This window comes from Podarcis raffonei, chromosome 2, assembly GCF_027172205.1.
Source record: "Podarcis raffonei isolate rPodRaf1 chromosome 2, rPodRaf1.pri, whole genome shotgun sequence".
NCBI classification, from domain to species: Eukaryota; Metazoa; Chordata; class Lepidosauria; order Squamata; family Lacertidae; genus Podarcis; species Podarcis raffonei.
The window spans coordinates 51,940,874-51,968,157 of record NC_070603.1 but is presented as its reverse complement, the minus strand read 5'-3'; the positions used below and the strand labels follow the sequence as shown (position 1 = coordinate 51,968,157).

Below are 27,284 nucleotides of genomic sequence, written 5' to 3'. Positions count from 1 at the left end.
CCAACTGATTTCAATATGACACCTCCCCCCCCCCCATTTTCTGTGGACTGTTCCAAAAGTATTAATACTTGATCATTTCCAGTTTTGGTCATGTATTGCCCCTGGGTCCCTTATGGCAGAGAGCACCCATTTTGAACACGGTAGAAGTGGGGGGAGGGTTGCTCTTTTCACCCTCCTGTTCTGGTTCCAAGGTGGAATTCTTTGACTGTGATGCAGGCGTCGCCGTGAATACCTGCCAGCATTCCGCAGGTGAACGGTTTTCATTGTCGGCAAGATGAAGCTGAAACCCAAGTGCTTCCTGCACTTTTTGTGTTTGGATAAAATCTACTGCTTGTTATCTGTCAGAAATGCAAGGGCCCTGGCGTCCTACTTTCAACTGCTCGATGTTCACAAAAATAATTCTCTGAATGGTAAGTTTCACACAGCAGCTAAAGTTAGGCCACAAAGGTGTGAACGGAAACTCCCAGCATCATTTCACTTTGCCTTCAAGCAGTTGCTGCCCCTCAGATCAGCTAGAAAGAGGGACTTCACACACTAATTGATCGGAAGAGGGAGGTGGGGATCAGAGCAGAGTGCATGAACTATGAAGAATGTCTTCAGAAACGAAGCCTGTGGTCTTTCATTCTTAAGGGGTTTGGCCACAAGCCAGATTATAAAAAGAACCACCCTGGACTGGACCAAATATCTGGGAGGGCACACTGTTAGCACTGCTGCATGAGCAAGGTACCCTTGGGAAGTTTACACACAAAATGTGGAGGCATAAACTTTCCCTTCGTTGTCCCTAGTATTTGGAATTCAGAGGGCAAAACTAGGTTTAACAGTAGCAGCCCAACATGCAGAACTGGGTCTGACAATAAACTATAACTTGACAGGGTGTGGTTTGGAGATTTAAGTGTAGGGCAGGTGGCTGTGGAGAACAGAATCCTTTGCCTTCCACCTGCTGAAAATATACAGGTTTTCTTTAAAAAAACTATAGTTTTTTAAAAATCGGAAGAAACCCACACTGGAAGAAAAATGGCTTATTAAAAAGCTATTTTGAGCGACAAAGCATGGCTGCAGGAGGGTTCAGCCTCCTGCTGGCATACTGTGATTTGAAGTGTCATTGTTGCATCTAGCTGCTCCTCAGTGTTGGAGCTCAGAATTCATCTGCTCATAATCCATTCCTGGGGCAAACGTAGGAGTGGGTGTTTTCTGAATATCGCCTCTCCTAACTTATGCTTTGAATATAAGCACAATATGATGAGTATGTGTTTTCAAGTAAATTCATCTTCAATTGATGGCTCTTTAATGAGCATCAGTACTAGTTCTGCGACTACTTTCAGACCTCAGATTGCACTGCCCAAACACTTTGAGGATTACGCAAGGCAAATGAAAGAGTACGTCTCTTTCCTACTAATGCATGCCAAACATTTTGTGCCAATCAATCCAAAGGGGGAAGCTGATTTCCATGTTGTGGGAACATTTATTGCTAGGGGAGTGTGTTACCAAGATGCTCAGTATAACTGGAACTTTGCACATGCCTCAAGACTGTGTGCATTTTGGCTTTGCTCTTGAGCAATGAGATATGGCCTAAACTGTCCCTGCCCCTCTGCCATATCTATTGCAAGCAGGTGCTCTCACTGAGTCTTAAAGTAATGGAGGCAACCTGTACCAACCACCTTCTCCTGTAGTCCGATTGCCTAAACTTACATTTCCTGGGAAAGTGCTTACTCCTTTCTTGTAGATAAAGTTGAATATTAAGAGCATGCTCTGATTTACAAGGCAGTAAAAAGAGGTCTCCTGGTCGCTCTGTTGTGGGGAAACCACATTGTATTCTGAGATGAATATGTAATTAAGGATGTATTTAAGGACATATTTAAAACACACATTTTTATGTGGATTTCCCCCAGATCTGCAGTTTTACAACTTTCTCCACTATGTAACTGACCTGAGCAAGGCTCAGATCATGCTGGTGTTTGACCTACTGGACTGGGATGGCAAAGGGGAGGTCAACTTTGATGAATTCTACATGTTGGTGTGCATCATAATGTCCCATGAGGTAAAGTTAACTTCACAATTCCAGGCTGGGGTAGGGGAGATGCTTCTGGCAGCAGAAAAAATTCTATTCAGCTGAATAGGGGGCATTAAATGTAATATGGAGCCAGAGAGAATACTTGCCCACCGAGCACTAAGAAAAAACAAACAAACCTTAGTTCTGGTATCACTAATGTGATATCCATTGGTGTCACTACACTCCCAGACACCTGCTGTGGTGCTTGTCAATGCCCCCTGCAGCTCCCCCCCTTTTAAAGTGCATTTGCTTGCCTTGGGGAGGGGTAGCTTGTTCCCACATTTTATTTATTCTTCTGTGAAATGGGTATTTTGAAGTGTCTATGACGGTTTTAGATTTCCATGTGTGCCTGGGCCACAAAAGATTGTGAGCCCATGCCTTTGATCATCCTAATGCAGTGTTGGCCAAACTTGGGTCTCCAGCTGTTTTGGGACTACAATTCCCATCATCCCTGACCACTGGTCCTGTTAGCTAGGGATGATGGGAGTTGTACTCCAAAAACAGCTGGAGGCCCAAGTTTGGCCAACCACTGATCAGGCATGATCATGGTTGAGGAAGCTGGAAATTGTCAGGCCTGCACACTGCTCCCCTTCTCCTTCCCTCGCATCCACCCACCCCACCCTGCCCAGCTTTAACACAAAGATGCTAGTCTGTGTTAAACAGAGGTCTCCATTACATTCAAAAAAGGGAACTCTGATTTACTGGTGGCTTACTAAGCTGGATCAGATTGTGGTTTAAGATCCCGGTTAGTAAACCAATATTTAAATCAGATCTCTGCTTTGAAGCTGGCATCTGAGGGAGGATTAGGATCTCTGCACTGAAGCCAACACATGAGGAAGTGGGGGGGAGGGACACACACCAAGAGGAGACATCATACTGCGCAGGATTCTCAATGCATTGCCAGTTCCAAAGTTCTTGGACAACCTCAATTTTATCTTTCATTAAACTGATCTGGGCAAATCTAGTGCTACAGGAACCACTGCATTTTGGAGACTACAAATTCTGTTCTCGTCAGCGAGGTTTATCCTAGTTTCACCATTTGAGACAATGGTCCCATTGCTCTTAATAGCAACCTCAAAGAAAACAAAACACAAAGACCAGAATGTGCAGATGAGGAATGTTAAAAATTCATACCCCCCCAATAGCATCAGAGTAACATACGTGCCAATGCTTGGGTTTTATACTGCTGGAATTATTTTTTTTAAAGAAACTTAATTTCTACTCCAACTTCTCTTTCTGGGATCAGAACCACCTTGAAAAGCAGTTCATGTATCGTCATTGTCATCCAGTTTTTGAGCTGCTGGACATCGATGGAGGGCACACAGTTGGCCCAGCAGAGTTCCAATCCACTCGCTTCCTCTTTAATATTAAAAAGACCGAGCTGAGTCAGATATTCAAGGACTTTGACATCTCTGGTGATGAGGTAACATTGTGTGTGCCTGTTGGTAGGTGAGAGTGAGAGAACAAATGCATGGGGATATGTGGGTTCAGGGGCATAGCCAAGCGGGGCAGGGAGGGGCAGTAAAACTATAAAAATACTTAACTGACCAATCACATCAGTTCTCCCCCCCTAACAAAAGTCCTGCCCCCCAAAAAAACCCTGGCTATGCCCATGTGTGGGTTCCTCCCCTACCCCCCTATATTGCCCCATCTTAATAAGTCTTTGACTTTTATTAGGCTGAAGAAGCCTCATCTAAGACTGCAACAACACGCACTATTGTTCTCTGTGATGTCATGTGATTGACAGGTGGGTGGCAGTCCTGCCCACCTGTCAAACTTGGCATGATGGGATGGCGTGGTTTTTTTTAATTAAAAACATCCAGTCGCCAGCCACATCCAGTCCCACACCCCCATTTTATAACCCCATTCAGAAGTCCATGGTAGGATTAGTTTATGTTCACAAGAATACCATGCACAATCCTGAGCTCCCTTGAGCCTACCCTTTTATCAACTTAGCAGCACCTCATGAAGCTGCTGGTTCCTCTGTGTGCAGGAAGCATACCACACACATGAAAGGCACGCTAGCCTTAGACTTGCTTACCCATCTAAGATTCAGAGTTAATTATAGCAGACACACATACAGAAACACATGTAAGAAATTCCACTTGTCCATTTGATAATGCAGGCCATAATGCCTACAAAAAAATTCTTGACTAGAGAGATCTGACGTTTACCTTCAAGACCATCTCAGAAGGGCAGAGAGAAGACTTAAAGGGAAGGATGGAAATGCCACGTTCCTCCCATAGAATACTTGTTTATGAACTAGCCATTGATATTTCACTAAACTGCAATATTACCTTTTCCTTTCCATCACCAGCAACTGAACTACAAGGAGTTCAGGATGTTCACTATCTTCTGCATTGACAGACAACAGAGGAAGGCAAGGGAGAAACTGAGGAAACAGATAGCTAAGGCTGAAGCTGCAGCGGCAGAAGCAGAATCATTATCTGAATTTTCTTTCAATGACCTTTAATTACATATGGAAGAAAAGAGTGTTGTTTCCCCGGCAGCCAGAAATTTAAAAAACGAAACAACCCGTCTCCACACCACATGAAGCAGAACACACGATAAACACTCATTAAAAACAATTTGCAGGCTGTTTACAAAGATCAGAAGGGAACAGTGAGAATAAAATGTGTGTTGGGCTATATAAACACAATAACATTCTAAATAAATAAATAAAGGTTAGTTTTTCAAAAAAGAGCCATCCAAGCTAGATTGTTTACTCTTACTGCAAGAAGACCCACACTGACTTTCCTCCCTCCTCTTTCTGCTCCCCACCCCAACAGCCTGCTCTGGAGGATAGAGGGAACTCTCCAAAACATGGCATTGGAGGGGGTGGGGGTGGGCTGGCGGCAGCGGAAGAGAAGAAATCCCCTTCCGCTAATGGGACAATTCCATTGACAAAAACCCCAAGTGAGAATCTGTAGCCATCTCTCTCTCCCCCTCTCCTGCCACAAATGCACACCCTGCTTTTTTCAATGCAGCACTAGGAGGAATGTTTATCAGTGCAGGGATTTATCTGGGCACAATAGAACATTACCCTCCTCTCCTCCCCCCAAACTGTTCTGTGGAGTTTCCCCAACCCTCTAGAACAAATTTGGAGAAGGTGCAGGATATGCATGGGGAGTGGGAAATTCCCACTGCGCTAGTACAAACATTTAGCTGAATATTGTCCATTATTCTATTGTAATACATTGGTATGATGATGCAAGAGTTTAAAGTGTCACCTACAGACAAAGTTGTAAACCCAAGAGCTCTTAAGAGAGTTTAAAAACAGCAGCAGAATATAACCAAGAAGGCTTTTGCTGAGACCCTTCTCAGACAGCAGTGGGACCCAAGGGAGAGCACTCGATGCAGAACAAAGGTTGGACCATGGATTGTATAACAGCATCGTAATTATCAGCAGTTTTATTTTCAATTCCTTTCCTAATGATCCCCAGCATGGGATTTTCCTTTTTCACAGCAGTCACACACTAAGTCCACATCTTCATTGAGCTATCCACTACGACCTCAAGGTCTTGTTCAGTCACAGCCAGTTCAGACCCTCAGTGCTTGCCAAATACCTGGGAAAACAAAAATATCCTTGCCTGGTGCCGAAGCAATTGCAGGCAGGCTTCCCTGGGTAAAATGGGTGGCTACTACAAAAGGCCTTTTCTCACATTCCCATCCTTTAGACCTTCCTTGAACGCAGAATGACAGAAAGAGCTTCAGATGATGATCTCAAGGGTTGGGCAAGTTTGAGGTCTTTTAGGTAGAGTGGTGATCAAAACAATCAGATATCTGGGCACCACAAGAACATCATTTCAGAGCACATCCCCCAGACCATGAGAATGCAGGGAGGGACAAGGAAATGTTTTACCCTACAAGATGTTCATTTAGATCAACAGAAATAACAACTACTTTGTATTAAGGTTAGCAAAGTGGGAACGCCCCCCCCCCCCATTCAGATAACTCGCAGTTTGAAAGAAAGCATAACCTGTGCGGCAAAAAATTAAAAGGAAACAGAGAAGCACCAATGAAAGGGTCACTGCAATGTAAGGTGTCCTACCAAAGGTTACTTCGTGAATGAACAGCTGCAGCAAGGTGTAAACCAGGATCTTCCAATCCTGCACTCAGTTGTCATGCTATACCTGCCTAAATTCTACTCTTCCCAGAGATGAAGAGATATCAGCAAAATAATCACCATCTCTGGTTGTCAAGATTTAACCTCTGGGTTTTTCTCCAAGGCAGTTAGTGTCTGTTTGCTTGCCCCCCCCTCTCTCCCCACCTCCCTAAGGGGTCCTGAATTTAAGGCAATTATCTAGGTATTACCATGGCTATAATTTTAATATATTCAGCAGATCATTTGAACTTCCTAACAAGGATGATTCAAATCAGATTGACTGGTTTGGATCAAATTTATGCTAAGCCATATTTAGTTTATGCTCACATGCATGGCTAGCTGTTTTAGAAATTAAAAACTAAACCCAGAATGATATAAAGGGTTAATTGCTGGCCTGTGATTGAATTGCCAGTGACTGCCATTACTAAGATCTCTGTAGAAAGCCTTGTATTTTGCTAGCTGGGTATACTAAAGCATTTCTGTAATGATACAGACCGTTCACTGACCTAAGGACTCCAATAAGACAGAAGAGACACAAGAGGCATTTTGCAGCTATGTTGGGTTAAGAGAAAAAGGACACAGAGTTTGTATTTTAAGGCAAGGCATCTCCAGTACCAATTTTATTTTTAAAAGCCAAATAATAATAATAACCAGGTTTTCTTGTTGTTTTTCCTTTCTGTTTAATACATAGAGTACTATACAGCATATTCCTGACTTTTAGGAAATCATGATGCTACACTGATTTACTTCATTTAATTGGTCAAAAAAGAACCTATTTGTGCTTTGCTATAGAATTTTAAAGGTGTGCACATACTACTGCAATGTCAGCACAACATAGGTACAGTATAAATATGTAGTGCACCTTGAAAAGGCTAACCCAAATGTTAACTGCATTTCCAGACATTTCACCTTTGGGCTGAAGGAGACTGTAAGAAAAGTTCCGCACATCCTACATGTACAAAGCTAAAAGATTTAGTTTTATAAAAGTTGCACAGAGGAGGGGTGGGGAAGTGCCACATCATAGGAATTCCCCTAATCAGACTTCCCTTTTTAGCTACTGAAAACTGTGTTTCTCTGTATTGGTACCCAAGTGCCAACCACCTATGTAACACGAATGCTACTTTTGATACATGGCACAGAACAAACACTGTACAAAAAAAGATTTACCAGAAAAGAGAAGATTTTTATTCAAGAAATACAAATTGATGGTACCAGCCATCTTTGGAAGCCACTACCAAGAGGCAAATAGGACATTTAAATCCAAGTAATTTGCTCATAACACATTAGAGAAGAATGTCTTTACACACCTCCAGCTGCCTAGTACACAATTTCAGGCATTGCTCAAAAGGCGATCTCCAGTTTCTAGACGTTCCCAGGACATGGAGAGGAGAGGCACTGGTAAGACCCTTGACAGAAGACCATTTCACTGTTTTTGAGTTTAAGACCCAGCAAATTGTTAAAAAAAATAAATCAAAAAATCCTTTCCCATCTTTGGCTAGATTCAATTGCCAGAAAAAGGGGGATTAAAAGTGTCAGGTGAATTTTAAATATTCATAACGAAAACGACCATGCTTGCATTTTTTTTTTAATTGACAACATGGTTCTGATCCAGAGATAATTAGCACAATATTGAGAAGTATCTAATACATAGTGTCCTCAGCTGAAGGACATGAGTCTATTTCATCACAGACTGCCATTCAGGGCAATGGAGTTCCAACCTCCTTAGGAAACCAACCGTATTTAAGCAAACAAAAACCAAACCATTAAGCCACCTTCATACTTTTAGTACTTAAATAAGCTTGCTGGAATGCATCACAGTGCACTCCTCTTTCAAAAGGGGAGTCACAGCCCTGGATTTAAGGCTTCCTATAAATGGGACCAGAGTCTACATAGAAAGAAAAGCGAAGAGACAGGAAGGAAATAAAAATAAACTGCTGAATTAAATTAAGAATACTTCTTGGACACTGAGATATTTTGGATATATGGCTATTAGGCAAAAGAATCAGTAATGTCACAAGTGTTGCATTTTCATATTTTCCTGCTTTAGAATACAAGATGTTGAAAAGGCAGGTTTGCCTCTAAATTCAGTTCTACAACTCCCATATATTGTATTTCTTGACACCATTTACATACTGTTGGGTACAAATTGTGTGTGTGGTGTTGCTGATTTTTAAAAAAACAACACTCAGGAAAAGGGTTGTCAGAGAAGTAAACTGAAAATGGATTATTGCAGACAACTGAAGAAATGCACCCCCCAAAAGCTCCATACAATCTTAAGCAAAAACAACCTAGCCAGGGACAATCATGTAAAGACCAAAGGAACTGCTGTTAGAAAACCATATATTTTTAGACATCCGATATGCATAACTAACACTCTGAGACAAATTAAGAGATATGTCAATGACTGCAATCCTAAAATGATTTTCAAAAACAGCACAGAATTGCATTAACCTACCAGATATGATTTTGTTATATTTTCTCCCTAAGGAGCAATGCACTAAACATGAAGGCCCATTTACCCTTCTTGTGAGCGACACTTAAAATCTTGTTTTATCAAAACGCATTGTGCCACAGCTGAATATATTGCTCTCATCGCATCAATCTGAATCCTGATTATTTTTGTAAAATGAATAATGAAACTACAGTATTGAAAAAAGAGGTATTATCTTTGTCCATCAAAATCCTCTCAAAACCCAGTTTATTACACTGCAATTTCACACTACACCGTTTCCCAAATACCTCCTTAGTCTCTCTAAAGTTTAGAGATCAAGAGAATTACAATCATGGCTTTTAATGTGATCATTTTCTTAATCTCGTTGTCTCGTGGTAGAATTTTGTGTAATGCCAATGCAACTAATGTACTAAGCCAAAGCTCTAGTCACATGTTTTGTTTTCAGAATAGGATGGAGCACAGTAAGCAGTATGTGTCTCCTATGCATTCATTCTCCTCGCAACCCGCTTTTTTACATAATGCAGTATCAACAGCGCTACTGTCCTTTTGCCTTTCAAGCTCATCCAAGACAGATTACAGAGAGTCCATTACTTCTGGGTCATGTACTAGTGACACGTCTGCAATAACAAGCATGAAAACCAAAGCTCTGTGCTAAACAAACCTGCCACCACCATATGTCTGTAGATATAATTCACTAGCAAAGGGGAGAAGGTAAATCAGAAATGGCGTATAAATGTGTTACACTGTAAAGAACAATATTGTAACTGTTTGCTTGTTTGCCCTTGGTAGCTCTATGCCAAGTGTTCTGTCTTTAGAATGTATGTGAGTGTGTGCATGTATGTCTGCAGAAGAGGAAAAGCTTTGACTCCAACGATGGGAATGAGCTGGCATAGGCCAGAACCCAATCTGCATGCTGATAAAACATTAAATGCATGCAACAGTGCTTACTTGAATTAGTCTTCTGTTAAAAGTAATAAATGAAATTGCTTGGCCTTGGAGATTAAAAACAATGAAAATCCAGTTGCCTCGCTTATTCTAACTGCTGGGTGAAGGTGAACAACATTTGGTGAAAGGGATATGCCTGACTTATAATCGAGTTTCCCCTAAAAAACCCAGTTCTTTCTAAGCAGGAAAGAGAAAGAGTAAGCAAGAAACTAAGACTCCTACTTGGTTAACAGATGCATGCAGTTTCCACTCATTGTAAAAACTATTCACGATACCTGAGGAGTTACTTTTGTTTAGAGCTTGAGAGGTGGTTAAGTCACCACTATGCTTATGAAAGACAAGCAATCCTTGAGTGCCTGCCATCAGTACAAAAGGGAGGTATATTGATTTACTGTGCACACATGTGCGTGCACAAGTTCCAATATGGTCCTTCATCACAGTTTGGAGGAATTTCACTACCATTCCAACTGTAGGGATAATGACCTTTTCCTTTCAAGCTGTTCCATTCTAATTGCTGAAGTGGGAGTGCAGCTCCCATTTTTCAGTGCAGCATCATCTGGAAATTTACACGTCATCAGCTTAAAAAGTGTCAAGCACACGTTTTTATTTCTTCACACACATGCACACACACACCGATGTGAAAATGTTTGTCGGAGAAGGTGACTGCATTTTTAAAGAACTGTAGAGCTGCATTCATGGAAGCCAACTTGTGGCAGAGGTAAGTGGAGCTACTCCAACACCCTCTTGTAACTTGTTCCCTAAGAAAAGTCTGACTACCACAGAGCATTCTACAGTCGGGAACTCATATTCTTTGCCAAATACATGCTGAATACCTGAATGCATGTTGGAAACCTATCTTCATCAAGCATGGCCAGTGCCAAGGGTCAGCATCCTTAAGCAGCTGTCATGGGCCCATCATTATCACCTGACCCACAACACTGGCCACTGGAGAACAGCAGAAACCATAACTGATGCCCACCCCCTTTGTCAAAGATGACTGGCAAACCTCCACCCACCACACAGATAAGCAAGTGGCAATAGTGGCTGAGAACAGCAGTGACTGTTGCTTGCTCATTCGCTCTGTCAATGGCAGCAAGAAGCAGCTACTACTGCCTTCCTCCAGGAATCAGAAGTATGAGAAGTGGCCCACTGGAAGGCATCTGGCTGAGTGAGCCTCACATCACAAACCTGGAGCTGGCCCAGCCATCAAGCAACGTGGCTTGAAAACATTTCACGTAATCCTGAACATATTCCGAAAAGGGCAGAAGTAGTCACAGAAGTTATCAGCCTATTTTTAGCTCAATTCAATTTTAATATCTATAAATTATTTTTGTCTGTTTAACTTGGGGAAAAATGAGACCACTCGACACATACTTTTATTTTGCAAGGTATACTTTTTCTGATATGTAATGGCTGTGGTGTGCACCAAATAAGTTTATTACTTGGAAATTACAAAGAAACTAACTGGTACCAACTAAATGGATCAACACCTAGGATGCCTCTCCAAAAATCAGCATTTAGAGTTTTTATGCAGCAGTCTAGCATTCCTTTTCACTTCAGTACATGTGGAATGACTTCAAAAAGAGTCACAATGACATTAGATTTTGCCTTAAATATTTTAGCTTTTTAGTCAATTGTTTAGCACGCACCCTTTGTGACAAATGAAGGATCTGCATCCTTCTGAACTTCTAAAATATAAGTGTTTGCTCCTAATATTAGCACAAGTGAACATGGTATCTGAGAAAGTGGGGGAACTTAACAAATCCCTAGAAGACAGATACCCTTTTGCTGTATGCTGCTGCCATCTGGCCAAAACTACATTGAAAGACCCTGCAGTATTCGACTGTGCCCAGAAGAATGCTGTGGTGGTGACACACAATGATACATTCATATGGCAAGTGGTTCCAAGTCTGAACTGATTTCCAAAAAGAGAAACCTCCTTTGAGAAACTTTGCAACCTACCCTACACTGAAAATGCGATATAATTCTAAATTTTTATGTTTCATTGTTCTAGTTTCTAGTTATCACAGCAAGATAACCCGAGTAAGGCTAGGTTAGTTATAGGACACTTAAGTATTGTAGCTCTCCTCACTGCAGAGAGGAAGAGGTCCACCCTAGATTATTCCATCAGTGGACCAAAAACATGCCTTTTCACAGATAAAAATAACTGTAAAGTAGATTCAGTGCTTAGCAAGAAGAATATTAATGAGTTCTGTTTGAAAAATGATTAATAATAGTGGTGCTAACAGGAACATGACCACACCAAAAGAACAGAACCAATGATCAAGTATACATGTAATATTAAGCTGCACCATAGCTTAGTGCAAACAAGCAGGCTTCCCCAGAGAAAATCACTGTCACTTTGCTCCCCTTCCAGTCCTGCTGCTGCACTGCTGTGAGCTAAGCTATATCTTGCCTGAGCATTCTGTCTGAACCCAATTTCATGGTTTCTCTTGCTCCAGACAAACCGCAAGCTGTAACCAAGGGGAGGAGGAGAAAAGCAGCCACAATCTTTTCTCTGGGAACCCACGTTTGCTCTTTTTCCGACAAGCCCATGGTTTGGCTTTGTGTCATGTGTGAACCAGGTCAGGGACAACAAAAAGCACAGAGAATCTAAACAAATTAGTTATGTATACTTCTTTTCAAAAGATGCACATTGCTAGGACTGATTTGTTCAGTATTACTCGACAGAATTTAACTGGACTGCTATCAATCTTGCCCGAAGCCCTCTTAAAAGGATATACCTCCTACTCTAAAGAATGGCTTGCTTTCACATTCTGAAGGGAAAATGCTGTGTGATATTGCTAAGGTTACTGTGATGTTTCAGATAAATCTGCCAAGTAGAAAAAGTGGCCCATCAATCTGACATACATGCACTGCATATACACTGTCATATGCATGAGTGTGAATAAGTGTAACTGAAGCCATGGCAGGGAAGATAAAGAATGCTTGAAATATGCACACTGCTTTTCACAAACCAACTCAATCCACTTCTTTCTGTAAGCTACCCATCACCAGCAAGATACAAAAGTATTTAGGTCAGGAGCAACTAAGCTGTGGCCCTCAAGATGCTGCAGGACTCCAACCCCCATCATGCCTGATCGTTGGCCATGTTGACTGGGGCTGATTGGGACTGGGATCCTACAATTTCTGGAGGCCCACTGGTAAGCCACCCCTGATATAAGGATTTGTGGAATAGTAATACAAATATTCTTGAAATATACAACTCCCCCCAAAATATTGAAAGATCTAATGGTGTAAAGGAAAGATCAGATGATTTAACAATCTACAATATCTTCCTAATTTTCAATCATTATTCCCATCTCTTCCCCCAAGGGTCAAGTGTGTGTGTAATCACTTAGCAGAATAAGATGATGCATCTGAGTCCCAATTATGCCAAGCAACATAAAGATCAGTGGGGAGATATATGATACTGTCAAGCAAGTTGCACACCCTTACCTTACAGAAGTGTATGACAGGGCTTCCTGTGCTTTTCTTCTGTAGTGTGTTAATAGCTATTGCTGTGAATAAAGGGGGTTTAAAATCACTATATTGGGCCTAAACATTATCGGCTAACATACTAAGTGAAATAAGTCCTGTGCCTTCTTTTGTTTTTGTTTCTCAGGCTGGTGAACCTCAAATAATAAGCCTTTTAACTAGATACAGAAGTATATGGTAACTGCAATTCCATGTAACATTATATATTTGCTAAACAATAGCCTAATTTTTCAGAGAGCAATATTTTGCACATACTGAAGCCAGCAATGGCAAATCACTATTGCTTGCTATTTCAGTATATACCAAAAAACTTTAATTTGGGATCATCTATACTAATCAGATTGCACCTGATAGTCTGTCCCAGAATCCTTCACCATCCCATTTAAATATTAGCCTTGTTGAGCTAATGTGAAACTAGAATAGACACAATTCCTACAATTATCACAGCATACTAGATTTACCAGAGCAGCTACACTGATTGGCTGAACTGTAAGTGATGCTGATTTCACAAAATACTTCAGTTTGGTTTAATCCTTTTAAAAGTGCCTTTCCCTTTTATGGATCAGTACTTCACTTATAGTTCAAACCACTTTTTAAGCATCATCCTCTGTAAACTTCAGGATCTCTTTCACACACGTTCCAGATTTACTTTGTTAAGAACGTCTTACTGTGGTGTCAAGAATTCCTAAATTGGGCAAAGTCTCCAGGGGCAGTTTAGGAACGTGTGTGTGCTTCATGTGTGTGTGTTCCCCCCCTAAAGCTCCATCACAGATGGAATTTCTGCTGGTCATTGTTTAGAACCAACCCACTAGTCGGAGAGAACAAAAATAGTGAAAAAGTTCCCACATGGTAAGAAGAGCAGAAAAGGAAAAGAGAAACATACAGGCAAAGTCAGTTCTCCACCGGGGTGGGGTTTGTTAAGGGCTGGCTCACAATGACTTGCACCACATAGTCCCTTGGTATTTTCAACTCCTCCAGTTTCATTTTGTCTGCCAGGGGCCTGCCTGAAAAAAACCACCGCTGGCTGCTGGGCTCCACACCCTCTGCTGTGTGCAGTCTTCTCTTCATGTGATAGACAGTGTCCATACTGCGGACCACAAGTTTGAGGTCTTTGCCTGTTGAGAGGCGTAAACGAAGCTGACATTCATGACCCGAGTTAGGTGGTGGATCGGGAATATCCAGAGTCTCTAAATCCCCCTTCTCTTCTATCATGTTGATGGGCGGGGCCAGGCAGTAGACAGGAAGCTGGTATCGGTTTCCCAGTTCGTCATAGCACTCGGTAAGAGCACCTTCAGAAGAAATGGGGGGAAAAAACAGGGTTAAGTGACAAAGTTTTAAATAAAATCAACATTATACTCCTTGAGATGTTCTTTGATTCTAGTACTGTTTACGCTTAAACTCCTGAACAGTGTGTAATGACCACCTTCTTCTCCCAGCTCCAGAGGTTTAAGTATTATTACTGAGAAGCTATACCAGTGAGTGCTTTTTCCTACTTGTGAATATTGATTTTTTTTAAAAAAAAAGCTCAAAAATGAAATACAGAGTAGATGTAACTTACCAACCCAACAAGTTATGAGTGATAAATTAAAGGAATTAAACACATTTCACTTTCTTACTTATGTTTTTCTGCATTAAGGATGCAAGAAAAATTTGGGCTTATGCTACAATTTTATCTTAGGCTCTGAATAGAAAATGGTAGTTTGGGATATTTATGTTTTCTTCTTGAGTCATGTAAGATTTTATGCCATTAAAAGAATGTTCAGAGGAGAGCTAAAAAGGCAAATAGCTATGTACAATAGTAAAAGCATGTAAAGACAGATTAAAAACAAGCAGATAAATATCTAGATGGCTTCCCATATGCATTAAAACCTTGAAATGTTCACATTTCTAATTCTAATTAACGTCTAACAAGCCAACATTTCCTATTCTATGAATGTCCACAGCACAGGCAAGTGCAGGAGGTGTGCTAGGTGTGCCCGGGCATACCCTAATGTTTTTAAAAAACGGGGAACAAGGGAAGCAAAGGGAGAGAGATATAAGTACAGTGGTACCTCAGGTTACAGATGCTTCAGGTTACATACGCTTCAGGTTACAGACTCCGCTAACCCAGAAATAGTACCTCCGGTTAAGAACTTTGCTTCAGGATGAGAACAGAAATTGCGCAGCTGTGGCGCGGCAGCAGCAGGAGGCTCCATTAGCTAAAGTGGTGCTTCAGGTTAAGAACAGTTTCAGGTTAAGAACGGACCTCCAGAATGAATTAAGTTCTTAACCCGAGGTACCACTGTAGAATAAAAAGGCTGGAAAGGATCTGCAATTTCTTCCTGCAACTGTCTCGGGAAACAGTAGTGGGGTGACTGGCTCCAGTGGTGGCAGTAAGGGAAGAAGAACCCCCTCCTCTGCAGGCAGAAGCTGCAGATCCATTCCAGTCTTTTTCTTTTGAATACATGCATCTCTGCCCTATGGCCCTGCCTGCATCCAAGCTTTCCTGCCCACCCTTTGTGTAGATAATATCTGTGGGGGTGAGGAGCTACTTTTGTGATACACAAAGAGGATGCCCTCACCCATCCAGATCTGCCCAAAACCTGTCCAGCTTAGCACAGGTTTTTTTCTCCACTGGAAAAATCTGTTTTGGTTTTTTGGGCTACTTGTGTTGCACTTGTTTTGTTAGGTTTTTATTTCTGTATCTCCTCCTTGCCTTATCATTCCCTCCTCTTCTTTCTTCACTGAAATAATCAAATAATAATAATTGAATGCACACCCTAATGAATTGTGCTGTGGTTGCCTATGGCCCACAGGCAAAGTTCACAGCAATCCAGAGTGGGTGGGGGAAGAGAGGACTGAAGGCAGAAGAACTGTCAAACCCAATGCCTTGGCTGGCCTTCTGTTGGCAGGGCAGAAGGGAATATTTTTCCTTTTTGGGTGTGTCTTTTGTTGGCTTAAAAAGAAAAGACTTTGCTTCCCATTGGCTACAATGGAAAGGAAATCAGTACACCAGCTGGCAGCTCTTGGCGGGTTTGGGGTGGAGTTTGAAGGAACAGGAGGACTTGGCACACAGCAGATTGTTTTTGCCATCTCTATTTTGTCTCCTCTGCCGCCAGAGCATTGATGGGGAAGGACAAGCGCAGATATTACCATAGCTGCAATGAGAAGGTCTCCATGGGTAGACCTGCTGCTCTTCCTATGTACCCTCCTCCTCTCTGTGTTCAGATATGTAAAATCCTCTGGCCCTGCCAGGAACCTAACACCTGTTTCAGCATTCACAAGGTCAGGGTTTGCGTCATGCCTTCCACTCATTGTGTGAGGAACAAGGAAGAGAGTGGACAGTTTCACCACAGGCAGAATAATGGCAGCCAAGTAAGGAAATTATACAAATCTGCATATTCCAGTTTCTGGAACCAGTTAATTTCATTTCTTACAATTCTTTGCATGAGTATATGAAAAGGGATGCATATAGTAATCTGAGCTGTTGATACACAAGAATCTATAAACTAGAGAAAAGCGTACTCATGCTTTAATCCTCCTAACCACATTACTGCATTACTATCCACTCTCTGATTCACCAGGGCTGAGCTCTAATATATTAGCAGAGCAGCTTTCATGGGCAAAAAGCATTGCAGCTGGATACAAGACAATGATAACAAAGTATCATTGCACTATTCAGCTTTGCGTTTCTCTAAAATTATCTGCCATACTTATACACATTTCTCAAAAGGCATTTCAATAATTTCCATGGAAGCAGTTTGCTATTTACATTTGGAGGTCAACATATTATTGCCCTTTAAAGCAAGTATCTAAGAATGCACATAATTTTCTGCCTGAGCTGCTTAGCAAAACAGCAATAGAATTTGATGAATTGTGGAAGCTGGGCACTTTAGTTTTAAAGAAACAGGGACACACTTGGCTTGAAGGCACAAGAGCTAAAGTGACCAGCTGTAAAAACCAGTCAGTGACAGGATAGGAAGGAAATACTGGATAGTTCTTACCAGTGAGGAGCAAGGAGCAGCACTGGAAGTGGAGAGCCAACCCCCCCCCCCCCAGCTTTGTGAGCAATGTTCCATTGAAAAAACCCCTACTAAGATAATGTGTGCCTCCTTCTTGCTTCTAATTCAATTCTGAAACACATTTTAAATGGGCTCAGCAGATAAGAGATGTTGTGGAAGTTGCAATGATGTTTAAAAATAATCCTTGAATACTGGGGATCATCAATCACAAACTGAGGGTGGTACACTTCACATTTTGCCTGCTTCTTGTCTGAATGACAAAGCCATTAAAAAGAACTTTACTTTCTTCATAGCTATGGCCGAGAACATTCTTTGATGTTCTTGCTTTGGCAGCAGTCAAAAGAGAACTGAGCAGGAAGACATTCATCTGCCTCTTGAGCAACGTTTGAAACTCCCATTGTTCTAAGTGTGTTTTGTGACGAGGAATTTCATTAAGGCGAGCAGTTTCTGAGCTCTGGGTGCAGTACTGAGCCTAAAATTTCAGATTAAAACTGCCACTGCTGGAAGAAAAGGAGGGCCGTTTCTGCCTCCCCACTTCCAGCCACTCTCTTAAGACTGGAGAAGGGACCCTCATAAGAATATTAGGGCGGGTGGGCAGGGGAAGTATGGCTTTGGTTGTTGTTTTTTGCAGTCTTCAGATGAGGACTAGACCATGTGAAAAATGAACATAAGATACTAGCTGCGATTCACTGATTTTCAGCTTAGTATTCTTGTTATAAAGAAAGCGCGCCAAGACTCTCCATTGTGGTGCCCACAACCTAGGTTTAAGGTGCCATTAGCTCCTAGCTTTCATATTTCTGTTTCTAACACAGCTCTCGATACAGACATCTACTTTGGGGGTTTCTCCCTAAAGAGGAGCAGCTTGAATGCCTACTTGTGCCATTTTAGCTCCAGACATTTCTAAGTTGTTACTCCAACACAGTGTAAATCTTGTGTGTGGCTACACAAGACCACAAAAAACTGCCTAATTTTATGTATTCAAATGAACATTAACTACTCTCAGGAGAATTTAAGAACAAACTTCAACATATTACAGGAAATATAGGGCAGTATTCAACATAACAGTTATGCTAGCACAATGGTTTTAAGCTACACAACTTAACTGGCCTCTCCGCTGCCCCAAATATGTGTCAACAGACACTGACACATTGCTCATAGAAAAAAGCTCTTTGCCTATCTTCTCTTATGCATGGCATGGAAAAAATAGTTAGATAAAAAGCCTTTTCTTCCTCTTTCATAACAGTAGACCTCAACAAGAACCCTCCAACAGCATATGAATCAATTTGGCTAACTTGACCCAACAGCCCCCACCCCAATGCAAACAAAACTCACTGCAGTCAATTGAAGGCAACCAACCACACCCTGGGCCCCCCCAACTTCTCTCAACACCAATGAAAACTAATAAATGAATAGAAAGAGAACCTACATACAGTGATGATGACAACTTGCACATATACTATGTAAAAGAATGAAAGTTTACTACCCCCTTTTCTCCCCCTACCTCTCTTCTCCCCCAACCTTATACTGTATACAGCATTAAAGTCTCACATCAAATATAACTGATCTGTAGAAAGGACTTTATGATCTGAAAACAGAGATGATGTATGTACTTTTGTAACCCCAGAAAGTCTTTCATAAAAACAATAAAAAATAACAGTAGAACTCATGGACATCCAATGAAGCTGAATGTTGGAAGCATGCCTTCAGTCCTGATATCCAATGAAATGTGGGCATGTATATGGGGACATGTTTCATATAGCAGAGGCTAAGTACAAATAGGAACTGAGCAGGAAGAGCAAGTAGCCTTGTCTTGTGGATTTTTGAGAGTGGGTACACTGGCATTTGCAGACACCATGCTGGCAATCCCTGAGTTAAGAGCTAGCTCTTGGAAACAGAAAATCTGTTGAAGGTATACAATTTAACACTCATATATTGCCAGTGGCGTAGCGTGGGGGGTGCAGGGGGGGCCGGCTGCACCGGCCGCAACATCTGGGGGTTAGGGCAAATCCACGGGTTAGGGGGCGCAAATCCACAGGTTAGGGGGCGCAAATTACTTGCCTTGCCCCGGGTGCTGACAACCCACGCTACGCCACTGTATATTGCTGTTTGTGTGCAACAACAGTACAGAATGAAAGCTGCCCCCATTCAATTAGTAGCAGTTGAAGCTGGATTTCTATAAAGTTGGAGGGAGATAGGGGAGGGAAAGAGGTCTGCAGTATGCTAAATAGTTCTTGACCGTATTTTTCATTCTAGCTGTCATGCTCACAAACATGATTATATTGAATTCTAACCACCATCCTCATTAAGGTTTGTTTGTGCAAATGTGGCACTCAGAATGAAGACCCTAGAGCACATTTTTAAAAGGAGAAAACCAACGAGTAAACAAGCAGAAATTCAAGAAAGCACTAGCAACATCCCTCATTAAGCTAGCTTCAAACAAAACCTATATGAATATCACTGACTGTTTCAGTAAACTGGGCATTCATACCATTTGTTTTATTCTCATAGTAACTTTCTTTAAAATTGTGACAGTTAAAGGAAACAGCAAGTACTAAATAGGAGCATTAACTAATCTCAAAGTATTGCAAAGATGCATCATCTTTCTGTCTGGAGCCCACATTACTAGTTTTAAGCCGGCTAATGAGCTGCCAACCAGGAACACGTTCCTGCCTGATTCACACAGTTACTGTTATCCTGCACTATGCTGCCAAAATTCTTCACCCATCTCAACTCACTGATTAATTCCTCCTGAAATTCTTACACTGGTTTCCTGTTCACCCTCTTCATTTCAGCTTCAAAGCCCTACCTTGCCTTCACCCTCACTTTTCTCCCCTTCTCTGCCCAATACATCCTTGACCAAGAGAGTCAGGTTTCCTGTAACATCTAATGACTTCATCCTGTCGCCCTTCCTGCCTCTTATGCTGTGAACTGCCTCCCAAATCACCTGCGTGGTCCCACTGCAGTTCCTTCAATTCCCTTCTCAAAAGCTCTTTCCCGTGAAGTTATTGGCACAATCCCCTGGAAACCATAACCTATTGTATTTAAATCTAAGTATAAGAAAGTGAAACTGATTGTTATTTTCTTCTTCAACCCTGCCTCCATTTCTCTCTCCTGTGTTGAACCAGCTGAATGTAAGCCCTCTAGGCAGGACCTGTCCTCTTGTACTCCATAAACCATTATTCATACCAATGGGAAAACAACAAATACTACTCTTGGGGCTAATTTTCAATCTGTGCCAATATACTTTTTGAAACTGCAGTTTTAAACTTGGTCACCAGAGCATTCTTTCATAGATCAGGGTAATGATTCAGTGGGCCACTACAAAAAATTGTTCACTATTTTCACTTAAAAAGTAAATCCGGTTTTGGGCCCAGAGTGGCTACTTCAAGGGAGGCACAATGAACCTGCACCTATGAGAAGTCAATAGAGGTAATAATTGAACATATGTTGTACAGTTGTGCGCACATGCTCTTTTTCTTTTGCTCATTCACATTTTCTCTACTCCACCTCCAAATCTCCTTTGCCCTGTATCAATTTAGGGTCACTTCATACATTACTTTGCATTTTTGCTCTCCAAGAATATCTTATTCATGTAAGAAGTGTACTATAGAAGCTCGAAGCTTGCAGGGCCACTGGAAGGCGCTGCAACAAACTCAATGAGTTCCTCATTTATGCTGAGCAGGTGTGGGTGGCAGCCCAGAAGAGAGGTTGACATTCAATATCTTGTGGGAACTGAAGTTGTTGTGCAGAACCCCGACTTTTATGTACTCATAAGGCACTGTTATGTTTCCAAGGGGTTGCTCGGGAGCAAGCAGGCAAATATCTCCCTACCTGGCTGTGAAAACCTGGCTTGGCTGCCAAAGTAAACTTTATCTGTCCGGAGCGGCACTCTCCCGTGGCTGGCTCAATCGCTGGCAGAATCCGTGAGTGGGCGGTTCTTAAACTTCCCCCAGCAAAGAAGCTCCTTGACGCCCAGTCGGCGCCTCCCCTCTCTGCGCGAACGCTTTCTGCACAAAGAGGGCGTGGGCAGCGGAGGACCCCTTCCCTCCCCCAGGCAAGGAGTCCTGGGACTGCCTCGCCATTTCTGACTCCTGCACCTCCACTCCACTGGAGCTGCGTTTATTCTCTTCCGCAGAAGAGGAGCTACTTCTCACGATCCCTGGAGGCTCTCTATAATCCATCTGGCTTTTGCTCTCACCCTCCTGCACTGATGGCAGTTCCCTGACAGGCACAAAGAAAAATCTTTGTGACAGGTATTTGTTTGGTGGCAACAACAAAGACTGTGGATTCTAGTTATCTTCCTGAAGTACCTCCCAGCATTTTGGGAAACCTTCCAGGAATGTAAATGGTAAAAACAAGGAGAGTCCTGTTTTGTCAGTACTATTATTAAGCGTAATTTGACAGTATCAATAGGGTGTGTTAGCTTTCATAATAGATGCTACACATGACCTAGGATTTGATAAATACAACCTAGCTTTCCCTGTTTTGATGAATACAGCCCAGCAATAAAATAAATATGAACACTTTGAGATAAATATAGAGATATTAGAGCTCCATTAAATATTAATGAACTGCCCAAAAGGTTTCAGAACTTTGCAAAGGCCTAATAGTAAACCACCAAGTTGGTTTAGGAATGTCCCCTTCCTGAAATCCTGGATAGGCACTGGCAGTCAGTGTAGATGACACTGAGTTAGATGGACAAATGGTTTGGCTCAGTATAAGGCGGCTTCCTATGTTCCTACATCTGCTCTGGGCAACATCTTACCTAGTGAAGAGAATTTGAAAGTTTGCCACAATTACAAGAAATAAAACCTTAATATTAAATAACTTGAATGCATGCACCTACAAAGCAGTGACTTTGGGCATTTAGTATGCTGAACACCAAGCACACAAGCAGAAAAGTTTGTTTTACATTTCAAGCTAGTGAACATTTGTTGAAAAATGCTATTCAATTTGTAATATAGCTGAATAGCATGAGCTGAAAAATGTGTGTTTTGAACCAGGTAATAACAAACTTTGGTGACACTGCCAAAAATAATTACTTTTGGTGCCGTATCATCTTGTATCCAGGGCACCATAAAATTCTTTATAAGCTGTGTTGGTCCACAGGAAAAATTATCCACTGTTCATCCTCATAAAGGAGTTAAAAGTGAGGAAGGAACTGAAGGATTCTTCTTTAAGCAGGAGTAATAACTACATGTTAAAATGAAACACTACTTGAATAAGCCTAGTCTGGCCATTGACCGGACCCAGCAGGTCTCCTGTGTTTATGCAAGATGTAAAGTGGCATATATATCCAGTTGAGGCCAAGCTGAACTTACTTTGCAAGTGGTTTTGCTTGGACAGAGATGCTGAAGCTGACCCAGTATTCCTTGCTTCACTGGATGGTGACACTGGCCAGAGCATGCATAACAAATATATTTATTTTATGTGATCCTAGCTGTGGGTCCCTTTAAGTCAAGCACTGGAGACCCTCTAGCCCATGAGCCAGCAGCTCCAGCTCACTCAGGTCCCTCCCTGAAGTCCCACCCCTCAGCAAACACAACAGGAGCCCAACTAAGTGACTCCTTCTTTGTCACTGCTCAGTTCTTTCCTAAACAACTGAGCACTATCTTGTTTAAAAGCTCCCCCTCCAACTGTTCAGAAAACAGCTGTGCGTCAACTAAGAGAGGAGATGCTCCAGGGGTTCTCTAAAGGATTCGTCTTTTTGCATGGAGAAAAGTGTGTACAGAGAGAAGCTGCTAGGAGTTGCTATCCAGCAAGAGCAGCTTGCAGCATTTCCTCTCTGTGCACTGAGAAACAGGAGTCGCTTTCTCTGTGCACAGGACTGGAGGGTGGAGAAATAGACAGAGCATCTGTGTTAAGGGTCTACATGTGTGTGTGTGTAAATTAAGGATGTGTGACTGTGAACTGTCATGCCCAGGCTAATTTGGGGTTGGCCCCACCCATGTCTGGAATGCAGCCCCAACAGCTTTCCACTGGGTAACGTAGCCATCAGTCCAAAAAAGGTTTCCCACCCCTTGCTTTAGATACTTCCCACCAGCTCTTAATTCCTTTTACCTCAAACCAAGTCCCTGAGCAGTTCATTCCTTGTAGGATGAAAAGCTGCTAGAATACACACATAATTCATATGCTATGTATATGCCCATTCATGGTTTGTGCTTTGAAAACGATTTCTGTGATGTCAGAACTGTTGATGTCAGAGTGTAACTGCCATAAGTCTGAGGTCTCGTGCTCCTATTCTGTTGCAGGCATATTTCAAGGTACAGTCAAACCTTGGTTGTAATCCGTTCCGGAAGCCTGTTCAGTTTCTGAAAAACGACCGAAAACCAGAGCATTTACTTCTGGGTTTCCAGTGTTTGGGAGCGGAAACGTTCCAAATCGGAGGCGTTCGGGAACCAAGGTTTGACTGTAGCTGCTGGGTAACAGGTTCTGAAAGCTGGAGGGAGACACAAGCGCTTCTAATTTTTACAGACAAGGCCAGGATAAGGTAAATCCATCTTGATTGGGTCTGGGAAACAACAGATTCTGATTTCCTGGTGGTTCTGGTCCATAATGAATGGGCTGGTTAACTGTTAGTTGGAAGTTATCTTTCAGTAGGGAAAAATCAGCTGAGGTATGAGGCAAAGAACAGAGAAAGCAGAAGTGAAAGAGGACAGTTGAGACCTGACTAAGCAACTATTCATTCTCAGTGTGTTAACAGTACTTTGCTGGTGAAGATCAGAAAAAGGGTTATGCTAAGAAGCTGCCTAGAAAAAGGTTATAAAAGCGGGCTTTTCAGAAAGTGGAGTATAGATGTTCACATTACCGATGGTTTCAAATAATTACAAGACATGGCAAAGGAAGGAGATGATACAGCAAGAATGTGAACCAAACCCTGCTCTTTAGAGGAGCAGAACAAAAAACACACATTCCCATTTCTTCTTACAGCATAAAGGTTGGTAACAATCCAACAGTTACAAGCAAAAAAGGAACAATTGCTTAAATGACTGCTTTTAGAGGGTTACCAGGAACTTCTACTGTCCCCAGAAAGGATTTCTAGAGATGTGTCATGTCAGTCTTTCCCAGGTCTTTCTCTTGCTTCAAAGAAAAGAGGTAAAGGTAAAGGTAAAGGTAAAGGGACCCCTGACCATTAGGTCCAGTCGTGGCCGACTCTGGGGTTGTGGCGCTCATCTCACTTTATTGGCTGAGGGAGCCGGCGTATAGCTTCCAGGTCATGTGGCCAGCATGACTAAGCCGCTTCTGGCGAACCAGAGCAGTGCACGGAAACACCGTTTACCTTCCCGCTGGAGTGGTACCTATTTATCTACTTGTACTTTGACGTGCTTTCGAACTGCTAAGTTGGCAGGAGCAGGGACCAAGCAATGGGAGCTCACCCCGGCACGGGGATTCGAACCACCAACCTTCTGATCGGCAAGTCCTAGGCTCTGTGGTTTAACCCATAGCGCCACCCGTGTCCCTATAAGAAAAGAGGTACTGTCTCTCAAACTGAGTACAGTCGTACCTTGGTTTTTGAACAGTCTAGTTCTGGAATGTTTGGCTCCCAAATGTTGCAGACCCAGAAGTGACTGTTCCGCTTTGTGAACTATTTTTGGAAGCCAAACTTCCGACGGGACTTCCGCAGCTTCCGATTGGTTGCAGGAGCTTCCTGCAGCCAACCCAAAGCTGTGCTTTGGTTTCCAAACGTTTTGGAAGTCGAATGGACTTTTGGAACGGATTCCGTTCGACTTCCAAGGTACGACTGTATGACAATGGAGATTGTTGTTGTTTAGTCGTTTCTGACTCTTCGTGACCCTGTGGACCACAGAACGCCAGGCACATCTGTCTTCCACTGCCTCCCGCAGTTTGACAATGGAGTAGTAGAACACAAATTGTTATTTGATACTAATCACTTTGTGCATTTGTGGAGCTGTGGTATATATTGTACTCACAATTTTAATGCTGGCTGATGATGTCAGAAAGGAAACATACACAACTCTAAAGATGAAACTCACAATCTGTTCCTAATAGAACCACATGGTTCTATCAGAAGGTGGGGGATGTGTAAACTTGAAGGTTACTGAGGCTCCTTTGTCATAATGCTAAACTTTTCTAAATAATTAACATCAAAAAGCAGTCATTATATTCATTTACATGTGGACCTAGTCATTTGGAAAGCATGACTTCAGGAAAGTTGTCTAAGTGAAATTATTTTCTACTCACTGCTGCTAAAGTCCATTCATTATGGGCATACTTACCATGAGGTAATGTTATGTTTGCACCGTCAATGATTGCCTGTGCAAGTTCATGATCATTGTTCTCAAATGCATGTGCTGCAGCCTTCAAGGCATCCCAGATTTCCTTGCGGCCTTCAAAAGCAGGTGCGGTGTCCCAAAATTCGTCTCTTTTGCTGCGCAGTTGTCCATCTGTCATCGGATAATCACTTTTCCATTTTGGTTTTTCCTTTTTCAAGGGCTGATTACGACCTAGTGCAACTGGGGGTGGGGGAGAAGAGAAGAAATCAGGCACTGTGTTGAAACAACTTGCTCCTTTTCTCTGGTTGAGAGCTGTTCAAACTGAGTAACAACTTTTGGTTATCTCCTCCCCAGCTCAAATGCCTTTTCACAACAGTACTCCATTCTGATCTTCCACAGTGTTTTTGGGTTTCTTCACTTTTTGTGACATCTGTTACAGTCTGATTAATCATTTGTAACAAAAAAAGTTTCAGAATGCCATTGCCCCAAGAGCCAACTATTAAGTAAGAGCATCTCGTCACAAAAGGCAAAAATACATTTCACTCTTCCATTTCTGAGTTGCCAGATATGATCAAAATACGCTGAATTGTTAATCATTAAATGCAAGATTTTTATATAAGGAGTGGATTTCCACTGGAGCCTGTCTCCCATTGCTGTATGCTTTTGGCCTTTTAAACTGGTGATCTCTGAAACATATATGAATGTGAAGGGTAGATGCACAGTCCTAAACATGTAGTGCTTCACACCAGGAATACATACAAACATTTCCTTACTGTGTTCTCATCACCAAACACATTCCCTTCACATTTTAGACTTTTGCTGCGTAGAACACTCATGTAGTTACTAGAAGCAGGATAGTGAATAAAATGCAAAAATACTTGTCAATATTATAGTGGCCATTTCATAATTTTGAATGTTTGAGGATAAGATGGCTCTTATTCACCAGACGTGAGTGAAAGAGGAGACAAATATTTGCCTAATCTTTTGCTGATCATGTTTGTGCAAACAGAAATATACAAGTTGTCAGTAGTTCTTCAGTGTTGAGCAAGTTACCAGATTTCAATGTTTAGTTGATTATTGAAGCTAGGAAAACTAAGCAACAATTATCTGACTCTTTTTGCAACAAATGCCAAATTCTCCAAAGAATATCTAAAATGAAACTTGCACTCAAGTGAGCTGTAGGAATCTTCGAAGAATACGTCTCACAAAAAATACTTTGTGTTTCTGAGTAGCAAGAGCTAGAAACAACAGCATAAATGGGAGGAAATAAATAAAAATGGAAACTCTTCCAACACTGGTACTGTATAAACAAGTCACATTGGCTGCATTTAAGTGGCTACTGGAAATCCAATAGGATGTATTCTAGAAGACGAATATGTGTCTCCACAGTTGCACAAACGTCAATTATCTCTTTTTGAAAAGCGTAACAGACACCCCTAGCTTACAGCTAGCAGATTATATAGTTTACAGTAATTTCATTCATCCAATAAGACACGTTTTATGTTTACCAATTCAATATGGTATAGTGCTCAGCAGGCTGTGAATTCATTAAAATATTTAACAGAATAATGGTCTCAAAGCAAAGGAAAATTAAGGTGAACTATCTAAGGTTGAAGAATGCTGCCAGAAAATGCAAGTAATGAATCATCTGAAAAGTCAGGTTGGTCCCATTCATATTTTGTGTGCCTAATATGTTTTGGTGTAGTGACTAAAGTGTTGGACGTGGGTCGGAGACCCAGGTTTAAATCCTTGCTCTGTCATAAAACACTTATTGTCTGACCTAGGGCCAATTACTGTATCTCAAAATAAGCTACAACCGATTATGATGTTTAAAAGGGGGTTAGTTGTGTATGCTGGTAGGACTGTAGGGTAATAATAGTCTTTTCTTTAGATACTTGACCATGCAAATCTGCTGCTGCTTTATGTTTTATGCAACTAGAACAAGTTGCCTTTTGTGCTGACCATCTATAAAATCCAGAACAGTAGATGTAACTGTTCA

The 27,284-nt window shown here is 41.8% G+C and overlaps 2 protein-coding genes across 2 annotated transcripts in view; one reads left to right on the top strand and one right to left on the bottom strand.

Annotated features, from left to right (window-relative positions):
• The first annotated feature begins 223 nt into the window (after positions 1-223).
• Positions 224-4,754, top strand: EFCAB9 (EF-hand calcium binding domain 9). The gene is made up of 4 exons (XM_053376609.1): positions 224-410; positions 1,890-2,038; positions 3,297-3,473; positions 4,368-4,754. Exons 1-4 carry the CDS (start codon positions 275-277, stop codon positions 4,521-4,523), a joined length of 618 nt encoding a protein of 205 aa, XP_053232584.1. The 5' UTR covers positions 224-274; the 3' UTR covers positions 4,524-4,754.
• A 3,568-nt stretch (positions 4,755-8,322) lies between these two features.
• Positions 8,323-27,284, bottom strand: part of UBTD2 (ubiquitin domain containing 2) — a 40,984-nt gene continuing 22,022 nt past the window's right edge. Inside the window, exons 2-3 of the mRNA XM_053376608.1 lie at positions 25,289-25,525; positions 8,323-14,339 (exon numbers count right to left, since the gene is read on the bottom strand). Of these exons, the coding sequence (XP_053232583.1) occupies positions 13,942-14,339; positions 25,289-25,525 (635 nt within the window). The 3' untranslated portion in view covers positions 8,323-13,941. The remainder of the gene's footprint in view (positions 14,340-25,288; positions 25,526-27,284) is intronic.